The 20,279-nt window shown below is 43.4% G+C and overlaps 1 protein-coding gene across 9 annotated transcripts in view; it reads left to right on the top strand.

The window, feature by feature from the left end:
• The window catches only part of SEMA5A (semaphorin 5A), a 483,514-nt gene that overhangs the window by 200,831 nt on the left and 262,404 nt on the right, over positions 1-20,279 (top strand). For all 9 annotated transcript variants that reach the window (XM_023239575.2, XM_023239573.2, XM_023239601.2 and 6 more), the window contains one exon: positions 14,884-14,983. In XM_023239575.2, coding sequence (XP_023095343.1) covers positions 14,884-14,983 — 100 coding nt within the window. The remainder of the gene's footprint in view (positions 1-14,883; positions 14,984-20,279) is intronic.

Consider the following 20,279-nt stretch of genomic DNA (forward strand, 5'->3'; position numbering starts at 1 on the left):
CATTGGGCTCAGGGATGGGACTAAATAGGCAAATTCGCTGTCAGACCGGTACCATCATGACTGTTAGCTCTGAAATTCTGCGGTGAACTGTAGGGGCTGTAGATGATTGGAGAGGGGCAGCATGGCCCTCGGGATGAAGAAAATGGAATTTTTCATTGCTTGTTGCGTGCATCTGTTTGTTCCTTTGTGCAACATCCTACAAGTCTTCTTTGCTGATTTTCCTTGTGGGGACTGTTGTCTTCTTGTTCTAACCTGCTTCCTTTAATATCCCAATTAGACGTGTAGTAAATGCGATCAGTGTGTTGATGTCTGTCAAATTTGTATCTTGAGTTTGACCTCAGAGCTTCTCTGCCACCACCTATTCCCATCTCCACTGGGACTTCCGTTGGGGAATCTCCACTGAGGCGTTCATCAAAGGACTGCTGGATTGTTCTCCAGACCCCAAGCCTATTCTTCCTCCCGTCTCTCCTATCTGAGAAACGGCCCCATCGATTGAGTGACTCTAGTGGAAAAAATGGGTGTCCTCCTTAACTCCTCACATCTCCATGAGCCCCAATTTGTTGCAGACACTACATTTGCCCCTCAGTGTCTTCAGGCTGTGGAGGCATATTCACTTTCTCCACAGAATAGCCAGAGGAGCTTTTAAACATGCAAAGTAGCTCATGTCCTCCCCCTTCTCCCCACACACCTTGGCTTCTTAGTGCCACAGAAGAGAGGCTGGTGACAATGGCAGCCCACAGCCAAATCTGGCCCGTGTCCGCGTAATGTGAATATCGTCTTGTTGGAACCAGCCACACCCATGAGTTTATATTTGTCTGGAGCAACAGCACCAGAGTGGAGTAGCTGTGACAGACACCATATGGCCTGCAGAGCCTAAAATACTATGTGGCCCTTTACAGCAAGAGCTTTCCAATTTCTCCCACAGAACAGAATCGAAACTTTTTCACCTTCACCGGCCAGACTCTCTACCTGAACTTTCCCTACCTCCCTCTCAGCTCTCCCCTCACCTTGTCTCTGCCTACACACCTGCCTTGTTTCTGCTGCTCAATGACTCTGGTTCACTCCCCCCCCGCCACCCGCCATCAGGCCTCTTCCAGACAGGGCTCTGTCCTGCAGTGTACTTCTCCCACATCTGTGTGGCTTTGTGCTGTCATTCAAGTCTCAGCTTCAGCGTCACCTCAGCGGAGCGGTCGTCTCTGGAAACGCTATAATGTCACTCCAAGCGATACTTCAAACACCCACCTATTTTATTTACCTCACGGCAATAACTTACTACTTTTATTTCTTCTTTATGGATCCGGTCCTCCTCACTAGAATATACATCTAATGAGGGCGAGAAGCTTCTCTGTTTATTTTCCTGCGTGTCTTTAGTTCTGAGAACAGGGCCAGGCACAGAGTCGATAAGCGTCTGCACAAGGAGGGCCATCATGAGCCTGGTGGCAGATGGTCCGGCAAAGAAACATAATGGCATCAAGCAAGTGATTAGCGTTGGCCGTGGAGACTGGGCTCAGGGCAGGAAGAATCTCTGAAGTTGTGTAGGATGCCTCAGGAAGCGAGTGTGTCAACTTGTCAAGAAAAATTGAAAACGGGATTAGAAACGGGGCAGTGCCGTTGAATTCACTTCCGGGAATTCACAAAGGCCGCTCTCAGCTAGTCCTCACGGCGGCTTTGCTGAAGGCTGAGGAACAGAGCAGCTGTTCGACCACCCGGTCACATCGGGACCAGGTTCGCACCTGGAAATGGCAACCACCACAGGTTTTCAAAGTGCACCCCGATGGGTGAAACAAAAGGAGAACCAGCCTTTATTTTCCTGTCTCTCTTGACCGTCTACCCCTGTGAGCCTGTCTTCGTCGAGGTTGCTGTGGAGGGCAGAGGTCTCCTGCAAAGGTTGGGCCAAGGCAGAAGAAATCCATTGCGGCTGGAAACAGAAACTTTAGGCCCTAAATGTCGGTTTCGGTTTCATGTTTATAACCTGCTTTTTTTTTTTCCGGTCTATCATCTTGAGTGACTTGGGGCTATTGGTACCTAAAGGAGCCTGCGAGGGAGGGCTGTACGTTTTATAGAATCGGAGCTAGCACCAGCTAATAGGTAATAGTTCCTGCTGGATTTCCAGGTTTGCTTTTTCTCTTGGAGGAAATGGATGTGTAGTAATTAAGTGGGGTTCCAAATGATTCTGTGTGGCTCTACATGGAACACTCAGCTTTGGCCTACGAGTTGGGTAATGGTTTTCTGTATGCCTTTTTCGTTTTAGTTGAAAGGTATTAAAAGCCATATAACACCAATGGAATAGAAAATCCTGGAAATGCTGACGCTTGGTGATGCCATGTGATACAGGTCAATCATACAGGGTGAGTGACCAGGGATTCTTTCTAGATTAATTTGCAGTGATGTCTGGCTGAGTGAATTGCTTTCCTGGGACTCCAGATTCCACGTTACTGAAATGAGGCATTGGAGTAGGTGTGACCTGAGGTCCTTTCTCACTTTGAGACTGTGTGTTATTATTTTTTTCTATTACTAAAGAATTATGCTTAGTGTGTTTAATTATCTGTAATACATGCTTATTGAGCCCTTACCCTATGCTCTAGAGCAGAGGTCAGGGCAAGATAGTGATATTTTAGACCTTGGGAGTCAGACAATCTGGATTCAACTCTGCCAATGTTGTACAAACACAGCTCTAGAATATAGGTAAACACCCGGGCAATGCCGTGCTCCATAAGAATTTATTTATGGACAAAGGCCATGGGCCTGATTTTGCCCATGGATCATCATTCGTCAATCCCTGCTCTAGAGCCTAGACGCTGAAAATTATACTCCATAAATCTGAAAGTTCTCTTTCTTTAATACATTTACAACCATATTTGGATATAAACTCATTCACATGTAAAACAATTAGAAGAATGGTAGAATACGGTTCATGACTGCTACATAAACACAATCGGCAAGCAGTCGGTATTATCCAGGTAGTATTGGTGGACCAGAGGGATGGAGAGGACTCGGGTAATTAAGGGAGGGTGCAGGTAGATTCTGGGACCGCGTTGTGCCTTGGAACGTGCAACGTTATAACCAGTGCGGATTCATTTGAGGCCTATTGTAACGCATAGTAGAGCACAGATACTAACGAACCTGCACCCTTCTCTTTAGTGGCTCCCAGCCTGTTTACAGTTGTTAGAGGGGCAGGATGGGTCATTTTGAAAGGAGGGACTCATGTTAGCCAAGTGGGGGTGTGAGAACGAGTTCGGTGAGGAGCTGGTTGAGGAAAAGTTGAGGCGTCTATGTTGGGGGGAAGGCAGAAGAGAAGTGACGAGCAGGTAAGTTTGAGAGGGGCCGACGGCCAGGCGATGGCCGTTTGCTGTGACCATGGCAACTTGCCGACAGAGAAAATCATTGTGCGCAGACACAAGAGCACGGTCAAAGGTCCCTGCCACCGGACACATTGCTAGCAGGGACTATCTGGCATGGCCCAAGGCCCCCAGATATACAGAGGCACTCTTATCTTATCAGGCATGATGTTCCAAGGTCTTCGAGATTATCTCCAGGGGTCAGTCGAGGGTCAGGCTTTTCTTTGGAATAGGCAGGGTTTGAACACTCCAGACCTGCTGAGTCAACTGGTTCCTGAATAATCTCTCGCTTGTTACCTGTTCAGTTGGTTTTGAACAGTGATGCCCAGCCTTTGTAAATGTTGCAGGGCCCTTACACCCTTCACAGGTAGACTGTGATTTACACGAAATTGAATGTCATTCTAGAGGAAGCTAAAATGAATGACAGATATTCTGCCTCGTAGCAGGATGTTGTCAAAGATGTAGTAGGGCCTTCTTCACGGTGGTCTTGTGAGGCAGGTGTAAACACCCTATGTTGCCATCGTGGTGAGGGTGGGGACCTAGGGTTCTGGAGACCCTCCCGTGACTTCAGGCTTTGCCAAATGCCTCATGGGATTTGGTTTATGCATTCTTCTCAACACAAACTCTCGTTCTCATGTTCTTCTGTTTCATAGTTTGTTCAGACAGGTGAGGCAGTTGGGGGTAGCCTCACAGCCCCCACCAGTAAAAGCTTAGCATCTGGGGTTCAAATCCAAATCAGCTTAATTCCAAGGACTGTATCACTTTCATTAGCGATTAGGCTCAGTCCTGATTCAGTTACAGTGTTAATGGCAGTAGGTTCTGAGGAAACCCAGGATCAATTCGTCTTTTCAATAGTAATAGAACAACACCTCTGTATGACCAAGGAAGCCCCGTTCTTGATAAATTAGATACACACTGTCCAGCAGCGAAGCCACGGGCCATGTTCGGCTGTTGAGTGCTTGAATTGTGGCTAGTCCAAGTGGAAAAGGGCATCAGTTATAATTTGCACTGGTTTTCAAAGTTTGAGAATGCACACATGAAATCAAAATACTTCAATAAATTTTATTTTGATAACATTGGAATGATATCCTGGGTTAAATAAGCTATATTGTCGAAAATTAATTTTACCCTCTTCTTAGCATTTTTAAATGTAGCGACTGGAAAATTCAACATCGTATGTGTAGGTCACATTCTTATTTTCATTGGATAGAACACTCATCGCATTTATTTGGGACCAGCTAGTGTTTCTTTTCTTCAGTTTAGCTCTCTTGTGCGTATATCTCCCCTTTTTAGCAAAATTATCAGTGTCTTGAAGGCAGAGGTCTGTCTTACATAACTTTGTGTCCGAGCCAGTACGAAGTGGGTTCTTCCATGTAGTAGGCACTCAAGAAATATTCGTTGACTACGTAAATCCATAGTTGTGTTGCCCCAGTAGTCTAGATGCATATGTCCTTAATGCTTCACCCTAAAGTTTCTGGTAAAATCTGGGTCAGTCTTGGAACGCGTTCTACCTGTACTACCTGTAGGTAGAATCAGTACTTTGGCAAAGAGACCCCCTGGGGACTTACTAGAATGTCTTCAAGCAAGGAGGCTTGCTTGCACAAATGGCTTTTTTTGTACCCTTCAGACTTCTGGTCATCACTACTTACACAGCAAGCATGTGGCCACTTCTGGAGTCATCTAAGCGCTCGTTGAATAGAAACAGTTCATTTTTTATATTTTTAGTCACATTACCATCATTTGTAATTCTCAAGTTATAAATCTGAAGGAAATTACTTTTTAATGTCCTCTGGCACAACATTAAGATTTTGCAATTAGATTTTATAGCCCGTAGTCATATGCTGCAGGTCACAAAGCAAAATTAAGACCCTTCTGCACCAGGAAAGTTTCCTGTAGGAAAAGCCACACCGAGTTTAGGGGCAGGGCAGCCCCAAAACACACTTCACAGCCTGGAGGACAAAGCTGGTCACAGTCTGGGGGTTTGAAGGTCTTGCCTGGTTTACGTATGCATTTGCATAAACTTTTAAATTAGAAAAAAAATCTGTCTTGATGGATGGATGAATAGAAATTGCTGCTTGTGTGAGTTATCCAGCAATAAAAACCTGTCTCTTATTGGTTTGGTTCTTACCCGCAGCCCCCAGGAATAATTAGGTTTCCATGATCTTAAAAGTTATAAACAAAAGGGAAGGCAATGCCAGCCTGCCAGGCGGATTTGGAAACCAGTTTGCTGACAACATCCCAGAACCTTCTCTTTACACCTTGCTAGGTGTGTCTCAGGTAACCCTCGGATGACTGAGAATTTCATGGGCCCCACGTAACCCTGGCATTTAGATCCTGAGATTGAATAAGATCCTGAGACAGCCAGGCAACCACACAAACAAATGAAAACCTGGGGAAACAGTGGAAATCACAGATCCCACCCTTGATTCTGAAAGGCAGTACATTTCAATTGGTTATGGGATGGTAGTTGATTCTACTGAAATTGTGTCTCGAAAGATTTCTCTTAAGATACCTATCCAGGAAAAACATAAAAAAAAAAAAAAACTTTGTTAGGGGCGCCTGCGTGGCTCAGCTGGTTAATAAGCAAGTGACTTCGGCTCAGGTCACAATCTCACAGTTCATGAGTTCGAGCCCCACGTCGAGCTCTGTGCTGACAGCTCAGAGCCTGGAGCTTGCTTTGGATTCTGTGTCTCCCTCTCTATCTGTCCCTCCCCTACTTGCGCTCTGTCTCAAAAATAAATAAACATTTAAAGAAACCGTCGAAAACTTTGTTAGTTGTATATTACTCTGCAGTAATCTAACTTTGAGGAACAATATGTCCGAAAGTCCCACAGGAATCTCTTTGAGGTGCTGAGCATGCTCTCAGCCTGCCAGCTGCCAGTCTTTATCTAAAAGCCACCTTCCCGAGGCAGGCTGTTTGCTCTTGCCTTTTCTGGAATAGTATGTGTGTTCCTTCCTGTAATTTAACAGATTTGTGACTATTATTTAATGCTTGTTCAAATCGTGCATATATATTATGCAGTGGATTCCAGGCTGTAAAACATAGCTTAAATGCCGCTTGTGGCTTCAAATTATGTTTGAGTTAAGAAGACCCACATCAGCGAATGCTTCAAGTAAAAAGTACACTATCACAGCTTTTTGGATTCTTAAGACATCTACCAGGCAGGCTGTCCAAGATGAAGTGCTGAACTTCAGAAGAACCCAATTCCAGAGCACAGACATTTTGCAAAACTTGCAGTTAGTGGATTTTTCCGATGGTGAACGTGTGGGAAAAAAAAAGATTAGGTGTTTAAAATGTCATTGGGAAGGAAACATATGAAGAGACTTGATGTAGCACCTGACCTCTGTTGAGCAGATACACAACTAAACACAGAAATGATGGGAAAAACCCCTCTTTGTATTTAAAAGACTGTGTTTTATGTATCACGTTTATCAATAAAAATGTAAATGATAGAAGCCTTATGTCTTCTTGGTGTATTGGATACTTTCTGCTGGTCTAAACACTGGTCTAAAAGCATTTTACTTTTCCTAATTGGTTATTATTGAATAGTTTTGTTTTATTTTTAAAAAGTCACATCAGTTGAGCCTTTTGATGATTTCCTATAGCAAGCTTTTGAGATATTTTTCCCTTTAAGATAATCTTTAAGTGTATATGTTATATACATTATATATATATATATATATTTATTTATTTATACCTCTTATGTACTTTTATGCAAATATGTATGTATACATATATGTATATATATGAATGAACATATTGATGGCTATATCTGGATATAAATATGTGGAACTGTGTGTGTCTGTATCTAGGTATAAATATACATGTAAATATATACTTAATATACATATTTAGGTATCTATATGTGTGTGTGTGTGTATGAATAAACACATGTATTTATATATACACATCCTAATATATGGGTGAATATATTGAGATCTAAATCTAGATATAGATATTTTGGTCCCTTACAATGTTACCATTATTCCCACTTGGATGGATATTCTAGTGCTGTGATGGAGAAGAAAATAGATGGGCAAAGAAATCCCAGGGCTTCAGATTTTCCCTTTGCCTTCATTGGCGTATAACTTTGTGCAGTCATACAACCTCTTTGCCCTTAGTTTTATCCGCTGTAAAGGAAGGGGGGAGGGGTGGACTGCAGGATAGCCAACACCATGTTGATTCTACAGAGTCCTAGATAGAAGTTCTAGTGAGAATAATTGAGGTCTATACGTTTGGAGAAACAAAATTGGCCTGATGTTTTTCAATTTTTCTAGAAAGTCAAAGTAAGGCAGAGAGTATTGGCCTGTTTCCACATTAGCTGATGTAACCAGGACCTGTCTTGGAAAGAAATGATGAAGACAAATGTCTACTGTTGGGATCTTCTTCCTTCGGTAGCCTTATCGTCTGCGGTGGACCCTGGTTTCTTTCTGCTTTTCTCTGGGACCTTCCTTCTTCCAGCTGTGCCCTGCCCAATGGGCAGCTTGGGTTGGAACATTCCTGTCCTCACATGAAAATTACCATCTCTTCCTTTCTGTCGAATTTTGCTCTCTTTTGGTGGGTGTCAGCTACTGTTTCTGATAATTTAATCCATGCTGATATATTACTAGGTGCTAAGGATTAATGCACTTTAGACATTCCTGGGAAAATTGATTTTTAATTCAGACCTTATGGAAATATGGCCTTAGTCCCATCCTGGGTTTAGCTTAGCTGCTTACCACTTACGTTACATTTGGCAAGTTGTTTGACTTTTCGAACACTCAGAGTTTTTAATTTTTACATGTTTTATTTCTGTAAGAAAGAGTATAGCTCTGGCTTCACAGGATTGTAAACATTAAATATAATAAGAAATTGTTAACATGTAAAAAAGTATCTAATATAATTCCAGAAATTAAGTAAATACTGATAATATAGTAACAACAACAAAAAGCATTACTAAGAGACATTGGTTGTTCTGAGATATATATAGATGTGTGTGTGTGTGTGTGTGTGTGTGTGTATACATATATATACACATGTATATAGCACCTGACCTCACGTGTATATATATATATATATATGTGTGTGTGTATATATATGTGTGTGTATATGTGTGTGTGTGTATAATATATAATATAATATAATATAATATAATATAATATAATATAATATAATAATTTTTTCCCCACAAGCATAAATGTTTGTGAATTTGTGAATTTGGGTCTTTTCTTCCTGGTGAAGTGTTTTGCCTTAGCCTGCCATTTGACAAACACATGAGGCTTTGGAACTGAAATCTGTTGTGATCCCTTAAAGAATTTCAGGCAGGACTCATGTAGCTGAAAACCAGCACCAGGTGCTGAGAGCTGCTGAGTCAAGCAGGCTCACCTTGCTCTGACGGGCTGTTGTTGGAAGCACATGCCTCGGGAAAGCAGGAAAAGGAACAAGAAGAACAGTGGTAGCGGTCCAGAGCACTGACCTGCCTTGCCGTTCTCAGGGCTTCTTAAAAATTCTGCTCCTTTGTTTTCCAATCATATTTCAGCTCAGATTGTGTTGCTGAGAATGGTGCGTGTAATGGCAGAAGCTGAAAACGACGTCCCTGGAAGGGGGATGCATGCCACCTTTAAAGAGTAATAGGCATCTCTGATGCAGGATGGTTTCTTTCACAACGTGGGGAAGGTCTGGCAAGGACAACTTCCGGAATGCTCAGCCAATAGGACCGTCTGCCCTTCTTTTCCTGGTGCCCAGCTGGCAGGAGTGCCCTTCCGGGGGAGGGGAGGACCCAGGCCTTGGGATTTCAGGACAGTGTCCTGTCCCCCCACACCAGAGCTGAGTGGCTTACACTGCTGAGAAATCCTGCCATTCTACTCTGTTCGCATCATCCCTGCCTTGTCATTCCAGAATGTTCTTTGCTCCGATAAAGTAATCCTTTTTTTCTTAATGTTAATTTATTTATCTTTGAGAGAGAGAGAGCATGTGCACATGTGAGCAAGTGGAGGAGGGACAGAGAGAGAGTGAGAGACAGAGAATACCAAGCAGGCTCTGTGCTGGCAGTGCACGAACTCTGGGATCATGGCCTGAGGTGGAGTCGAGTCAGACGCTTAATAACCGACTGAGCCGCCCATGCACCCACGTTCTTTGCACCAGTAAAGCAGATCAGTGCATGGTTATTGACATTTTCTCCTCCCTTCGTTACACCAAGACCCTTGGATCATAAAACCTAACTGGTGACCATGGGAATGGTTTTTTCTGTAGATCTTGACTGACGTGTGGATCATGGTTATTCATAACAATAGCAGAAACAATAAATGTATTATTTATTAAACTGAGTGGGTGACAGTTTTTATTTAAGAGTATATAACAGTGGGAATCAATTCATTTTCAAAGTGAAGAGGATGTTGATTTTTTCCTTCTTGTTACTTTACAAAAATGTTGCATAGGAAGCTACATGTTAGGGTTTTTCCAATGTGGGCTTCAAGTTCCTCCCAAAAGATTCTCAGTCCTGCTTACTGGGCTCCTTAATCGACTGAAGTTTAGAGTGATGAATGGAACAGGCCACCCAGAGCCACTTTTATTTGACCTGGGAGGTTTCACTGCCCAGTGTTTGCCTGCTAGTCAGCATGGTCCCTGGGAAGTGAGTGCTGCAGGCTTTAGCCCCTGGAGGAGACATCAGTTTGGTTTTCAGATTTCAGACCAGGGCTAGTCTTGAACACCAAAATCTCCTGTGATTCTTACTTATCAGGCTCTAAAAGGTTTTCTTGGCTTATGACCATGACTTCCTTCAATATCTTCTACAGTGTTAATAGTAACTTTTGTTTTGTTTCCAAAGTTTTCTATTTTCTAGGGTTGGTTGTGGGGGGTGGGGGTTGGTGACTGTATTGAATTTGTAAGCTAGTCTCTAGTTTATATATGTCATCATTTGGACCAAATTGATTAATGCTGACATATGTTCATGAAAGTTAGTTCTTGAGACTGTAATATTGGGTTCTTTTTAAAATCAAATCAGCATATGTTTTATTAGAATATTTGTAAAACAATCATATGGGTGCTTATGCAATGGTAAGAGAAGGCAAATATGTGTCACTACAGCTAATTTTGCAGTAGAAGGTCATTGATGGGCCATTTTTTAATCGCCACATTTGTGTAATCAAAGGATTAGCTTGAATGATTACCATCAAATATTAAAAATTATCTACAAAGTATTAAATTTGAAGTTACAGGTTTTGTGTTTTTAACTTCCAAACAGTGGTCCTGTTGGCTGCTATATTTAAGTTCCCTTTCATCCTGATGTTCCTATGTGTTCTTTTCAGCAAAATCAGGAGAGAGAAATAGGAGGGAAAAGGTGAACCCATTATTTGGGAGAAGTGAGTGTATATTAAAGTTGATGTTGTTAACAACTGTATCTCTCAACCTAGCACGTGCTGTGTGCTGTTCGCTGCTCGCTTCCCTTGCCCTCATCTTTCTTTGGCATCTTCTGAGCTCGTTGGCCTCCACTTGCCCCGTGTTCAGACTCTGTCCTCACCTGCCTTACTTGACATTGTGCTCTTTTAGACTTTTGTGTCTGTAACTGACCCTTTTCTGATTCTTTAGAAAGTAGCACTGATCATTTCTTGATGCTGGTATTGAACTCTGTTACTGTGGTGGCAAATTCTACTGATAGAACTTCTGACATTAAACTTGTCGATCCATCCTTGGGTTTCTGGAGTAGACCCCGTCCCATGTGAAGCAGTGTGTGTGTGTGTGTGTGTGTGTGTGCGCGCGCGCACACACACACACACACACACACACACACACACACATGTGCATACACGTGTGTGTGATTTGCTAATACATGTCTTTCCTTAGCAGTGTTTTCAGCCATACTTTTAAATGAGGGTGGCCCATGATTTTCCTTTCTCATCATGTCTTTGTGAAGCCTTACTAGCAAGATTATCAGGATCCTAATCACCTCGGAACTGTGTTAGGAAGCTTTACTTCTTTGTCTAATCTCTGAAGTAAGTTCAATAAAGTTGAGATTCCATGTTCCTTAAGGGGTTGTTGAAACTTACATGTGAAACTAAGCCTACTGCCTTTTCTGACAAATTGTATGTGGGAGTTTACTATGCGTTTTGTCAGAGTGTTTGACACTGTCTTAATAAAAGAATATAATAATTTTTAAAAATATTTTTGTAAATGTTATTGTTATTTTTAATTTAAGAGAGAGAGAGCAAGCAGGGGAGAGGGGCAGAGGGAGAGAGATGGAAAAACCCAAGTAGGCTCCACACTCAGTGTGGATCCCAATGTGGGGCTCAATCCCACCATGACCTGAGCCAAAATTAAGACTCAGATGCTCAACCTATTGAACCACCCAGGTGCCCCTTAAAAGATTTTTCAAAATGAGGGACTATGCAGGTACTTGCAGACAAAGGGAAGGGGCCCGATAACACGGGAGATATTAGAGGAGAAAAGAGGTGATTTAGAGAAGGGACCAAAGAGGAGGGAAGAGTTGGCATGAGCAGAGGAAGGGGTACTGATCTTGGCACAGAGGAGAGGGCACCAGCCTCTGATCTTACCGCGAAGCGGGGAGGAGAGGTGTCTGAGACAGGCGCATTTTCAGTTAGAGACAGGTTGATGCATTAGCTTTCTCCCCAGGAGTTCATGGTGTTGTGTCAGATAGAAGTCAGGTGACATGCAAATTTGAGAGAGCCAGACCTGGAGGGATGCCCAGGAAAATCAAAAAAGAAGAGAATGTGCAGATTATCCAACTTTTATCTAATGTTAACCGTAAAAATGTACCGTTTCAAGGGGGCAGCTCTTTGGAAATTGAAATAAAGGAAAGGGAACAATTTTGATGGAACTATATGTTGTTAGCTTGCTTTTCCATATCTGCATCCCTCCTTCTATTATTGGAGGACATTTCAGGAAGTAGTGTAGTCCTTCCTGTTGCCCAGCATAGGAGCCAAAACCTGAAGTATGTCTCTTCACCCTGGTCCCTGTTGGCCACACGCTTCCTGTTTGTCTAACTGAAAAGAGAGATTAATGCATGGGAGGTGATTTTCTTCTGATGTCTTTTCATGTCCTCTCTCCCCACATGTGGCTCACATTTTCCACTCCTCTAACAGAAAGGTCAGCCCGTGGCCCTCTCTTCTTGACTCATGCGACCTACTTGTTGTCACCACCTTGAGTACAACACGTGTGTGCTCAGCTCTGGCAGCTGTGAGCTTTGGTCCCTAGAGCCTGGGAGGGGCACTCGAGAGCCTGGAACTCCAGTCCTGGCAGGTCTCCTCATCAGGTTCCTCTCTGTGTGATGAAGCTGTTGTATTAAAACAGCTCTACGTGCACTTCCGGGTCGTAGCCATGCTCCGCCATGTCTCTGGGGTCATTCTTCATAGAGGACATTCTCCATAGTTCACCTGAACCTATCATCTTTCTCCAAGACCCGGACTTACCCCTTGAGGCCTGTGTGCCACTCTGCATTGTTTTCTGCTTAATTCCGTGTTGGAAGGATTTTGTTATCTTCAGCTGGTTGCCTTCCAGTTAGGTATCAGGCCCCTAGGACACCCCCACCATTGTTCCTCCTGCATTTTGATAACCAGCATTCATACAACCACTACCTAAAGTGCCTGGTGGTACTTTTAAAAAGCTAACATTCCTGCCCCCATTCTCTACTCTTTCCTGCCCACCAGTGGCCCATTCACATTCCTAAGATGCCTGCTTTGATGTGTCAAGTACTTGCCTGAGGACTTTTCAAAGCCTCTCTATCACAGATGAAGCCGTGTCCGAACTTGTTGACCTGTGAGCTATATTTAAATATGCCTCTCAGTTAACCATCCCAGTAGTTTCTTGAATTACCATTGCTTTTTCCTTTCCCTCTTCTCTTTTTTCCCCTCTTTCCTTTCATTTTTAATTCTTTTCCTCTTGAAATCACTTACTGATTCTTGCTCGTCTGTTCCACACAGTGATCATTGCCTCACACATTCAGAGTCCTGCGCCCTGTGCCGCAGGCACCCAGGTGAGCTTTGCAGACATAAGAGCCTTCGGCTCTGTCTCCCAGGAACGGAGAACTGATGGGCAAGCAGGTGGGCAGCACCGATTCTGGCCCTGGGGGCACCGTGGCATCCCACGTAGCTCTGCTCCTCTAGAACGTGTCTGCACCGTCAGTATGTGGTCAGATCTCTCCTTTCTTTTGCCGAGAATCCCAGTCTCCACTCCTTTCTATGTGTGAGTACTTCTTGTAACATTACAAATGCCTGTAAAGTCCTTGCATTCATAGATACTCTGCTTAAAGAAGATACTAGTGCTTGCCCCCTAACTGGATTGTGAGCTTCTGGAACAGACCGTTCATTAACAAGTTTTTATAGCTCCAGGGCCTTGTACATACTTTGCTATAATTTTTTTTTTTTTTAATGATTTGGCTGTAAAATGAATACATTGAAATAAACTTCTTAAAAGGATCAAGATGCACATTACAATTTCAAAACCCAAAGACAGGCCTCTCTAGAACTCAACCCTGGTTTCCTTTATGCAGTGTAGAACTTCTGGTTTATGGCCTTTTCCCCAATAACTGATAGTAGAAAATTGCTGTATTTATCAGGCGGAGACATTTCTTGAAAATAATCCGTCCCAATCACATCAACAAAGACCTGTGTATGGGACATATTATGGGATGTGGGCATATTTCCATATTATATCTGTTTTGTAACTTTGTTGATGTGGCATCTGTCATGTGCCTGTTTAGTCAGTGTGATATCACTCAGAATAGTAATCCAAGAAAAAATGACAGATAACGTGGCTAAGTGTCAGGAATAATGATAAGGTGAGGCACAACTAGAGGGCAACTCACTGAGCATTTTTTTTTTTTTTTGGTGTCAGAAATGTGCCCATAAAAGTTGCAAAAGTGGCTCGTGAAGCAGCATTCTGTCCCTCTTCCGAGCTGTCGTGTTACAATAATGAGACTCTAGGCTGGAGGCCATGTCATAGGACTTAACAGTCTTGTGAAAAACCTGTCTCTAAAGAGTGGCTATTTCCTGATTTCCCTTAGGGAAAAAAAAATGCCAATGAGAACTAGAAGTAACTAGATTTCACATCTAGAAAGTGCTGAATGTATTTAACATGCCTGGTCGTGGGGCCAGGATGGAAACCCAAAGTGCAGGGACACGAAGCGTCCACTTTGAAGGAAGGCAGATGGTGCGCCTGGGTTTGTCCTGGGTCCGAAGGAGGGCTTTGCGATTTCCTTAAGTCTTCAGTTCTTGCCAGGGAGGACACCCAGGAAGTGCTTTTGTTTGCATTCAGTTTTCCCTGGGTGAAGCGCGTGAATGCTGTGTGGTTTTCCGCCCAGCCCAGCGCCCAAAGGGAAATGCACATCTGGCTTATAAATCACACCCAAGCGCTGATGCTGTTTTACACAAGCTCGGTGGGGACTGTGTCACATTCTGATGGGAACCGCCAGTGGCCCCTGAACGATCGCGTCAGGGGGCCCTCCAAGCTTCTCTGCAATGTCATGTTTGCTACCTGATGTGCACCTTTTGTGGTCCCCGGAGGAAAGATCATTCATTTTTATCTTTTTATTTATTTATTTTTCCTGTTTAGAAATTGGCCCCTGGTTACGGGAGTTCAGAGCGAAGAATGCTGTGGATTTCTCGCAGTTAACATTTGACCCAGGACAGAAAGAACTTGTTGTAGGAGCAAGGTGAGAGATCTTACGTTTTGCCACCGCAGATAATTTTGGATTTCGTTTTCCATCTGTGCAGTTACACGTGAGCTTCTCTGCTGTAGCTCACGAGTGCTAAGTAACGCTTCTTCTAAGAAGGAAATACGGCATAAGGGGCTGTTGACTATGCTACTAATAATAAGATGATGACTGCTTTGCATGGCAGCATTTATTGGGTGCTCCCCGTGTGCCAGGAACTGTTCTCACATGAATTCATCTACTTTTTTTTTCCTGTGAAAGCTGAGAGGTAGGTATTGTCAACGTCCCTCTGTTAGAGATGAGGGGATTGAGTCTGGTCGTATTTATGATGTCTAATAAAAGCTGGACCCAGATGTCAGACCCAGGCATTTTGACTCCAGAAACCATGTTCGTAACTTGTCGGTACATTCTTCAGTAAAATTCTGGAGTCGAGATTTGGATGTCCATTCCAATGTGACCTTGACTAGACCATTTTCTCGTCAATTGAGAATTCAAGGAAACCGTTACATTTCCCCTCTTCAGGTGCACAAACTCCTGGATCCAGGTCAATATTCGACGTTGCAGTCTGATGACGAGGCTACCAGAACACAATCAGAACAGATCTTTGAGTCGTTTCCCTCAAATTTACCGGTGCTTCTTTAGAGAACAGACGGAATCCTTCCGTTCAAATAATTTATCCTGCCCATGTATTTTGAGGGTAATTTCTAAAACATAACCTATACATACCTATCTCTTAGGAAAAATATTAACTTTGAAGAAAGAAGCCATTGGTAGATTTGGACTCTCTCTGGAACTCAAGGAAACCACTTTGGGCACTGGAGTGATGTATCAGATTTAGTAGATTATAAAACATACCTTTCATAGCAAGAGAGAGGATGTGCAGTTTCCATGTATACCTGAGTGAAGCTAAATCTGGTTTATACCCTAGATAAACACTGAACCATTTCTAGAACCGTTCCTTTTGCTCTCAGATCTCAAGGCAACCTTGTGCACCACCCAGCCCTTGAAGACATTGAGATGTGCGGGCATAACTTTACATGGGGACACGGACATTGGCTTAGCTCCTAGCACTGAACATGTCACCGGCATGCCTTTTGATATTTTTGAGCGGACAGTGAGTACAGATTGGTTGGGCTTATTTGGTGTACTTTTAGTTCCTTCAGCACATTGGGAATCCATGGGGGACTTCAGATGCCGACTTCCATCAAGCGTATTCACTGGGAGCCTGGATCTTATGTCGCAAGGGTTTTTAATTGGTCCTCTGGCCTCCAGGTTTTGTCCTCTTTCTTCATACCCTGGCCAACATCATCTTTTTATTTATTTATTTTTAAAAAAAAAATTTTTTTTAACGTTTATTTATTTTTGAGACAGAGAGAGACAGAGCATGAACGGGGAAGGGGCAGAGAGAGAGGGAGACACAGAATCGGAAGCAGGCTCCAGGCTCTGAGCCGTCAGCCCAGAGCCCGATGCGGGGCTCGAACCCACGGACCGCGAGATCGTGACCTGGCTGAAGTCGGACGCTTAACTGACTGCGCCACCCAGGCGCCCCCAACATCATCTTTTTAAAAGCCCCCCCCCTTCGGTAGTCCCCACTGGGTAAATGCTGGCACCTTGGGTGTTGCCCAACACACCCTCTGCCTTGTGGTCCCACGTCCCTCATGGATTCCGCTCTTTTTCATTCTCTCATGGTCCAGGCATGTGGAGTTATTTAAATTGTCCACAACTGTAAAATGTTCTCTTTCCTGCCCCGGGGAGTTGGTGACAAACTCCTTTGCTTTTCTGGAACATCAGCTACCCACCCACCCCAACTTTACTTGGTGAACTCAGATGCGTCGTGAGGAGATCTGGCTCCAGGGTCCTCCCCTGGGCCCGAGCGCCTCCAGCCCCTGCACTGCGTGGTCCTGTTAGCACACCTGTCATCTGCCTTCATTTCTTCCCTTAGCGCGTGACTTTTTGTCAGGTGTCACCACCCCCCCACCCCAGCACACGACCAAATACTGACTTACCGGATGGTGGAGGATGTGCCTGTCTTCTCTTTCCTTCCCTAGAATGTGGCACAGTTTCTCCTTTGGCAGAAGCTCAAACACATGTGTGGATGGAACATATCTGCTCCGAGAATTTGGTTCGTAAATGTCCTCCTCTGCATCCGGGAGGACCCTCCGGGGAAGATGGGTTGGGTTCAAAGCAGATTTGTTCCAAGGACACAAGAGAGTGGCACAGCTAACCCTTAGGGGAAGTGAGCTCTCGCCCTTAGCCAGAGGGGAAGGCGATGCCTGCCAGGCGGCACCAGGTACAAATACCTCCGTCGGTACCGCTGGGTCTCGGATGCTCCATTGGACCCTGAAGAACTTTGGCAAAGGAGACGGGGAAGAGTCTCCGCTGTTTCTGGTGCCGCATGAGTGGGACGGCACGGCACACGGGCACACGCATCGCAGGCGTTTGGCTTTTGGCCAGTGACACGGGTTCTCCTCCTGGATGTGATGAGCCACCGGGCAAATTGGCATTGGGAAGAGCTAGCTCGTGGTCCTGCCCTGGTGGGAGACAGCGCCTGGGAATCGTCCCCAGGGAAGCCTGTCCCCAGAGGTAGCCTTCCCAGGGTCCCTCAACGTCTGCTGCCATCTCCTGTCACCACATCCCAGCCCAGCCACGCCGGGATCAGACTAGCCACCGAGTCAACCTGGCGCACGGTACGGCGTGGCCACCAGGAGCAAAAGGACCGGTAGACTTCAGCACGTCCAAGTCCAGGAGGCACAGTTGAATTTGGATTTCAGACAAGCGACCCCAGGAACACGGGCTGTATTCTCCGTTCTAGAGCAGCACCCTGGGTGCCAGAGACATTCGATAAACAAGCCAAGAAAGAAGGAAAGACATAGAATGGACTTGCTCAGCTACGTGATCTTGAGCCACCGTTAGAAATCTAATTTTCTCCTGTTTGGAATCGATATAATTATTCCTACCCCTGTCAGCTGTTGCGAGGATTAAATAAAATAATCCATGAAAAGCGATTGTCACAGCACCAGGCACGGAGTAAGCATGCAGCGGGACGGTGACTGCGGAAGTCTCCGGGTTTCGGCATATGTGCGCGTGTGCGCTTCAGGCAGACATCGCTGAGCGAGGAGAATAGGGATTTTACTAGGAAACTTGGGTGGTGGGATTAGGCTCAGAAAGCTTGAGAGGGAGTGTGAGCCATCTATAACGTTTTAAAAATAACCCAGCCCTCAGCTTCCTGCTTGGGAGGGCTTGACAGAGCAAAAGAAGTTTAGAGAGCAGGTGCATATTTAGGACATTTGTAATGGTTTAAATATGAGTGGTGGAAAAAAAAATACAGTGATAGGCTTTCTGTTTTCTTAGAGTTAGCACTCAGCATTGTAAAGCCATTGACTGGGTGGTTTCACTTTATGTCAGTGATGCTTTATGTTCCTGAAATTGAGTTCAGTTAAAGATTCTTTGTTGCTCATCACAAAAAGGAAGTTCATTGTGCTGCAAAGAGAAAACCTCTCTTTAAGCGATTTGTGGTTATGTGGTACCAGAAGGTGCCTGCATTCTTGAATTCGTGGAACTTCTGGAAAGATCCCTGAATTTATTATTTCCAAGATGCACGTTATCTTTTATGCTATTTTGAAAGCATTGGCATTCGTATCCTGTTTTACCCAAGGCTCTTTAAAAATTAAAATAATATTTGTGTTTTCAAAGATGAGGCTGAGGCATTTGCATTTCAGAAGATGTGGAAAATGCAGTTAAAGCATAAAGAAAGAAACACAATTTCAGAAATAATCACAGTTAAACATTTCAATTATTTCCCCACGCTATTTGATTTCTATTTCCTTATACGATTGGGGTAATATTTTATGAACGGTTTATATACATCTTTGTCTAAAAACCTACAAAAAGCCACTCTCATGATATTTTATATATAAGAAGAAAAACTCCAAAGCGAAGAAATATGTCCTGGTGTAGATTTTGTATAGATAAAGTAAAAAATATTGGTACTTTATTGGTACTAGTAACAGTTCACAAAGTTGATACAAGTGTAAGTTTTGTGGCAGATAGGATTGTAAAACTAGGTGTAAGAAGATGATTATACTTTTATTCTCCAAATCAATCTGTCTGTCTTTAGTGTTTTGGGTTCACTGGAAGGACTACAGGTGATTCTGTGCTAAATTCAAATGTTATTCCCAATGGCAGCTAACTTGGTTCACATACAATGCAGTGTTCGATTATAAACAGATAATAATCAGGGCATCTGCAAATTAGCCATATTCTTATGAAGCATAAAGCCATAGAATCATAACGAAAAGAGTCTCTCACCAAAGAGAATGTGAGTTTCCTTCCATTCTTTTTGTGTGTTTCTTGGTCTTTCAGTGGATGTCTGATCACCTTACTGTTCTCTAACCAGCTTCAGTGTAATAGAAGTATATAAATTGAAAGGCAGAGTCTATAACTTATACTATGATGTTTTAGTAAAAACACTCACCCGTAAAATTTCACATGAGCACCTTTGAGAGAGGGAGGCCCAGCCCTCTGCTGGTGATTAAGGTTGGTGGGACTGAAGCCCATAGACTCAAAGCTTGGGTCAGGTAGCAATCAAATTTGATGACAAATACAACAATTCATGACCTTGGAAATTTCAAATTTTTCTTCCTGTTTTCTTAGAGTTAGCACTCAGCATTGTAAAGCCATTTACTGGGTGGTTTCACTTTTAATTTTAATTTTAATTTTATTTCTATTGAATATTTACATTTAAATTTAAATTTAAATTTTATTTTATTTTAATAGAATAATTTTAATTCTATTGAAGTTACATTACAAAATGGGAACGTTATGGAGATATCAAGAGGAAGGGTAAATGGGAATGCACGAGCCTTCTTGCCCCGGACTTGAGGACCAGCCCCGAGTCTTGCGCCTTGCACGGAGCCCTTTGCTTTGCCATTACAGTCAGTGAACCGTCTCCACAGAGGGGAAGATATTTCCGTATGCATGTTTCTATAACGGGTACTATAGATTTCTAATCAGCATGTTTATTACCGAAAACAAAAACTAAAACTAAGACCTTCGGGCTTCAAGGCATAGCTTGACCTTCATTCATCACAGTCACAAAAACTGGTCTTGAAAAATTCTAGTGTGTTATTTTCAAGCATTGTTTTGCCCCTGGTTTGAATCTGCAAAAATAAAGATAAAAAGGAAAGATGAACTTGCTTTTGTTACGGTGGCGCGGAATTCGCTTTAAGTATTCAAAGCATATGTTCCCATAAGATCACAATTGAATGCACGGGCAGACTTCTATTTAATTAGAAGA

This window comes from Felis catus, chromosome A1, assembly GCF_018350175.1.
Source record: "Felis catus isolate Fca126 chromosome A1, F.catus_Fca126_mat1.0, whole genome shotgun sequence".
NCBI classification, from domain to species: domain Eukaryota; kingdom Metazoa; phylum Chordata; class Mammalia; order Carnivora; family Felidae; genus Felis; species Felis catus.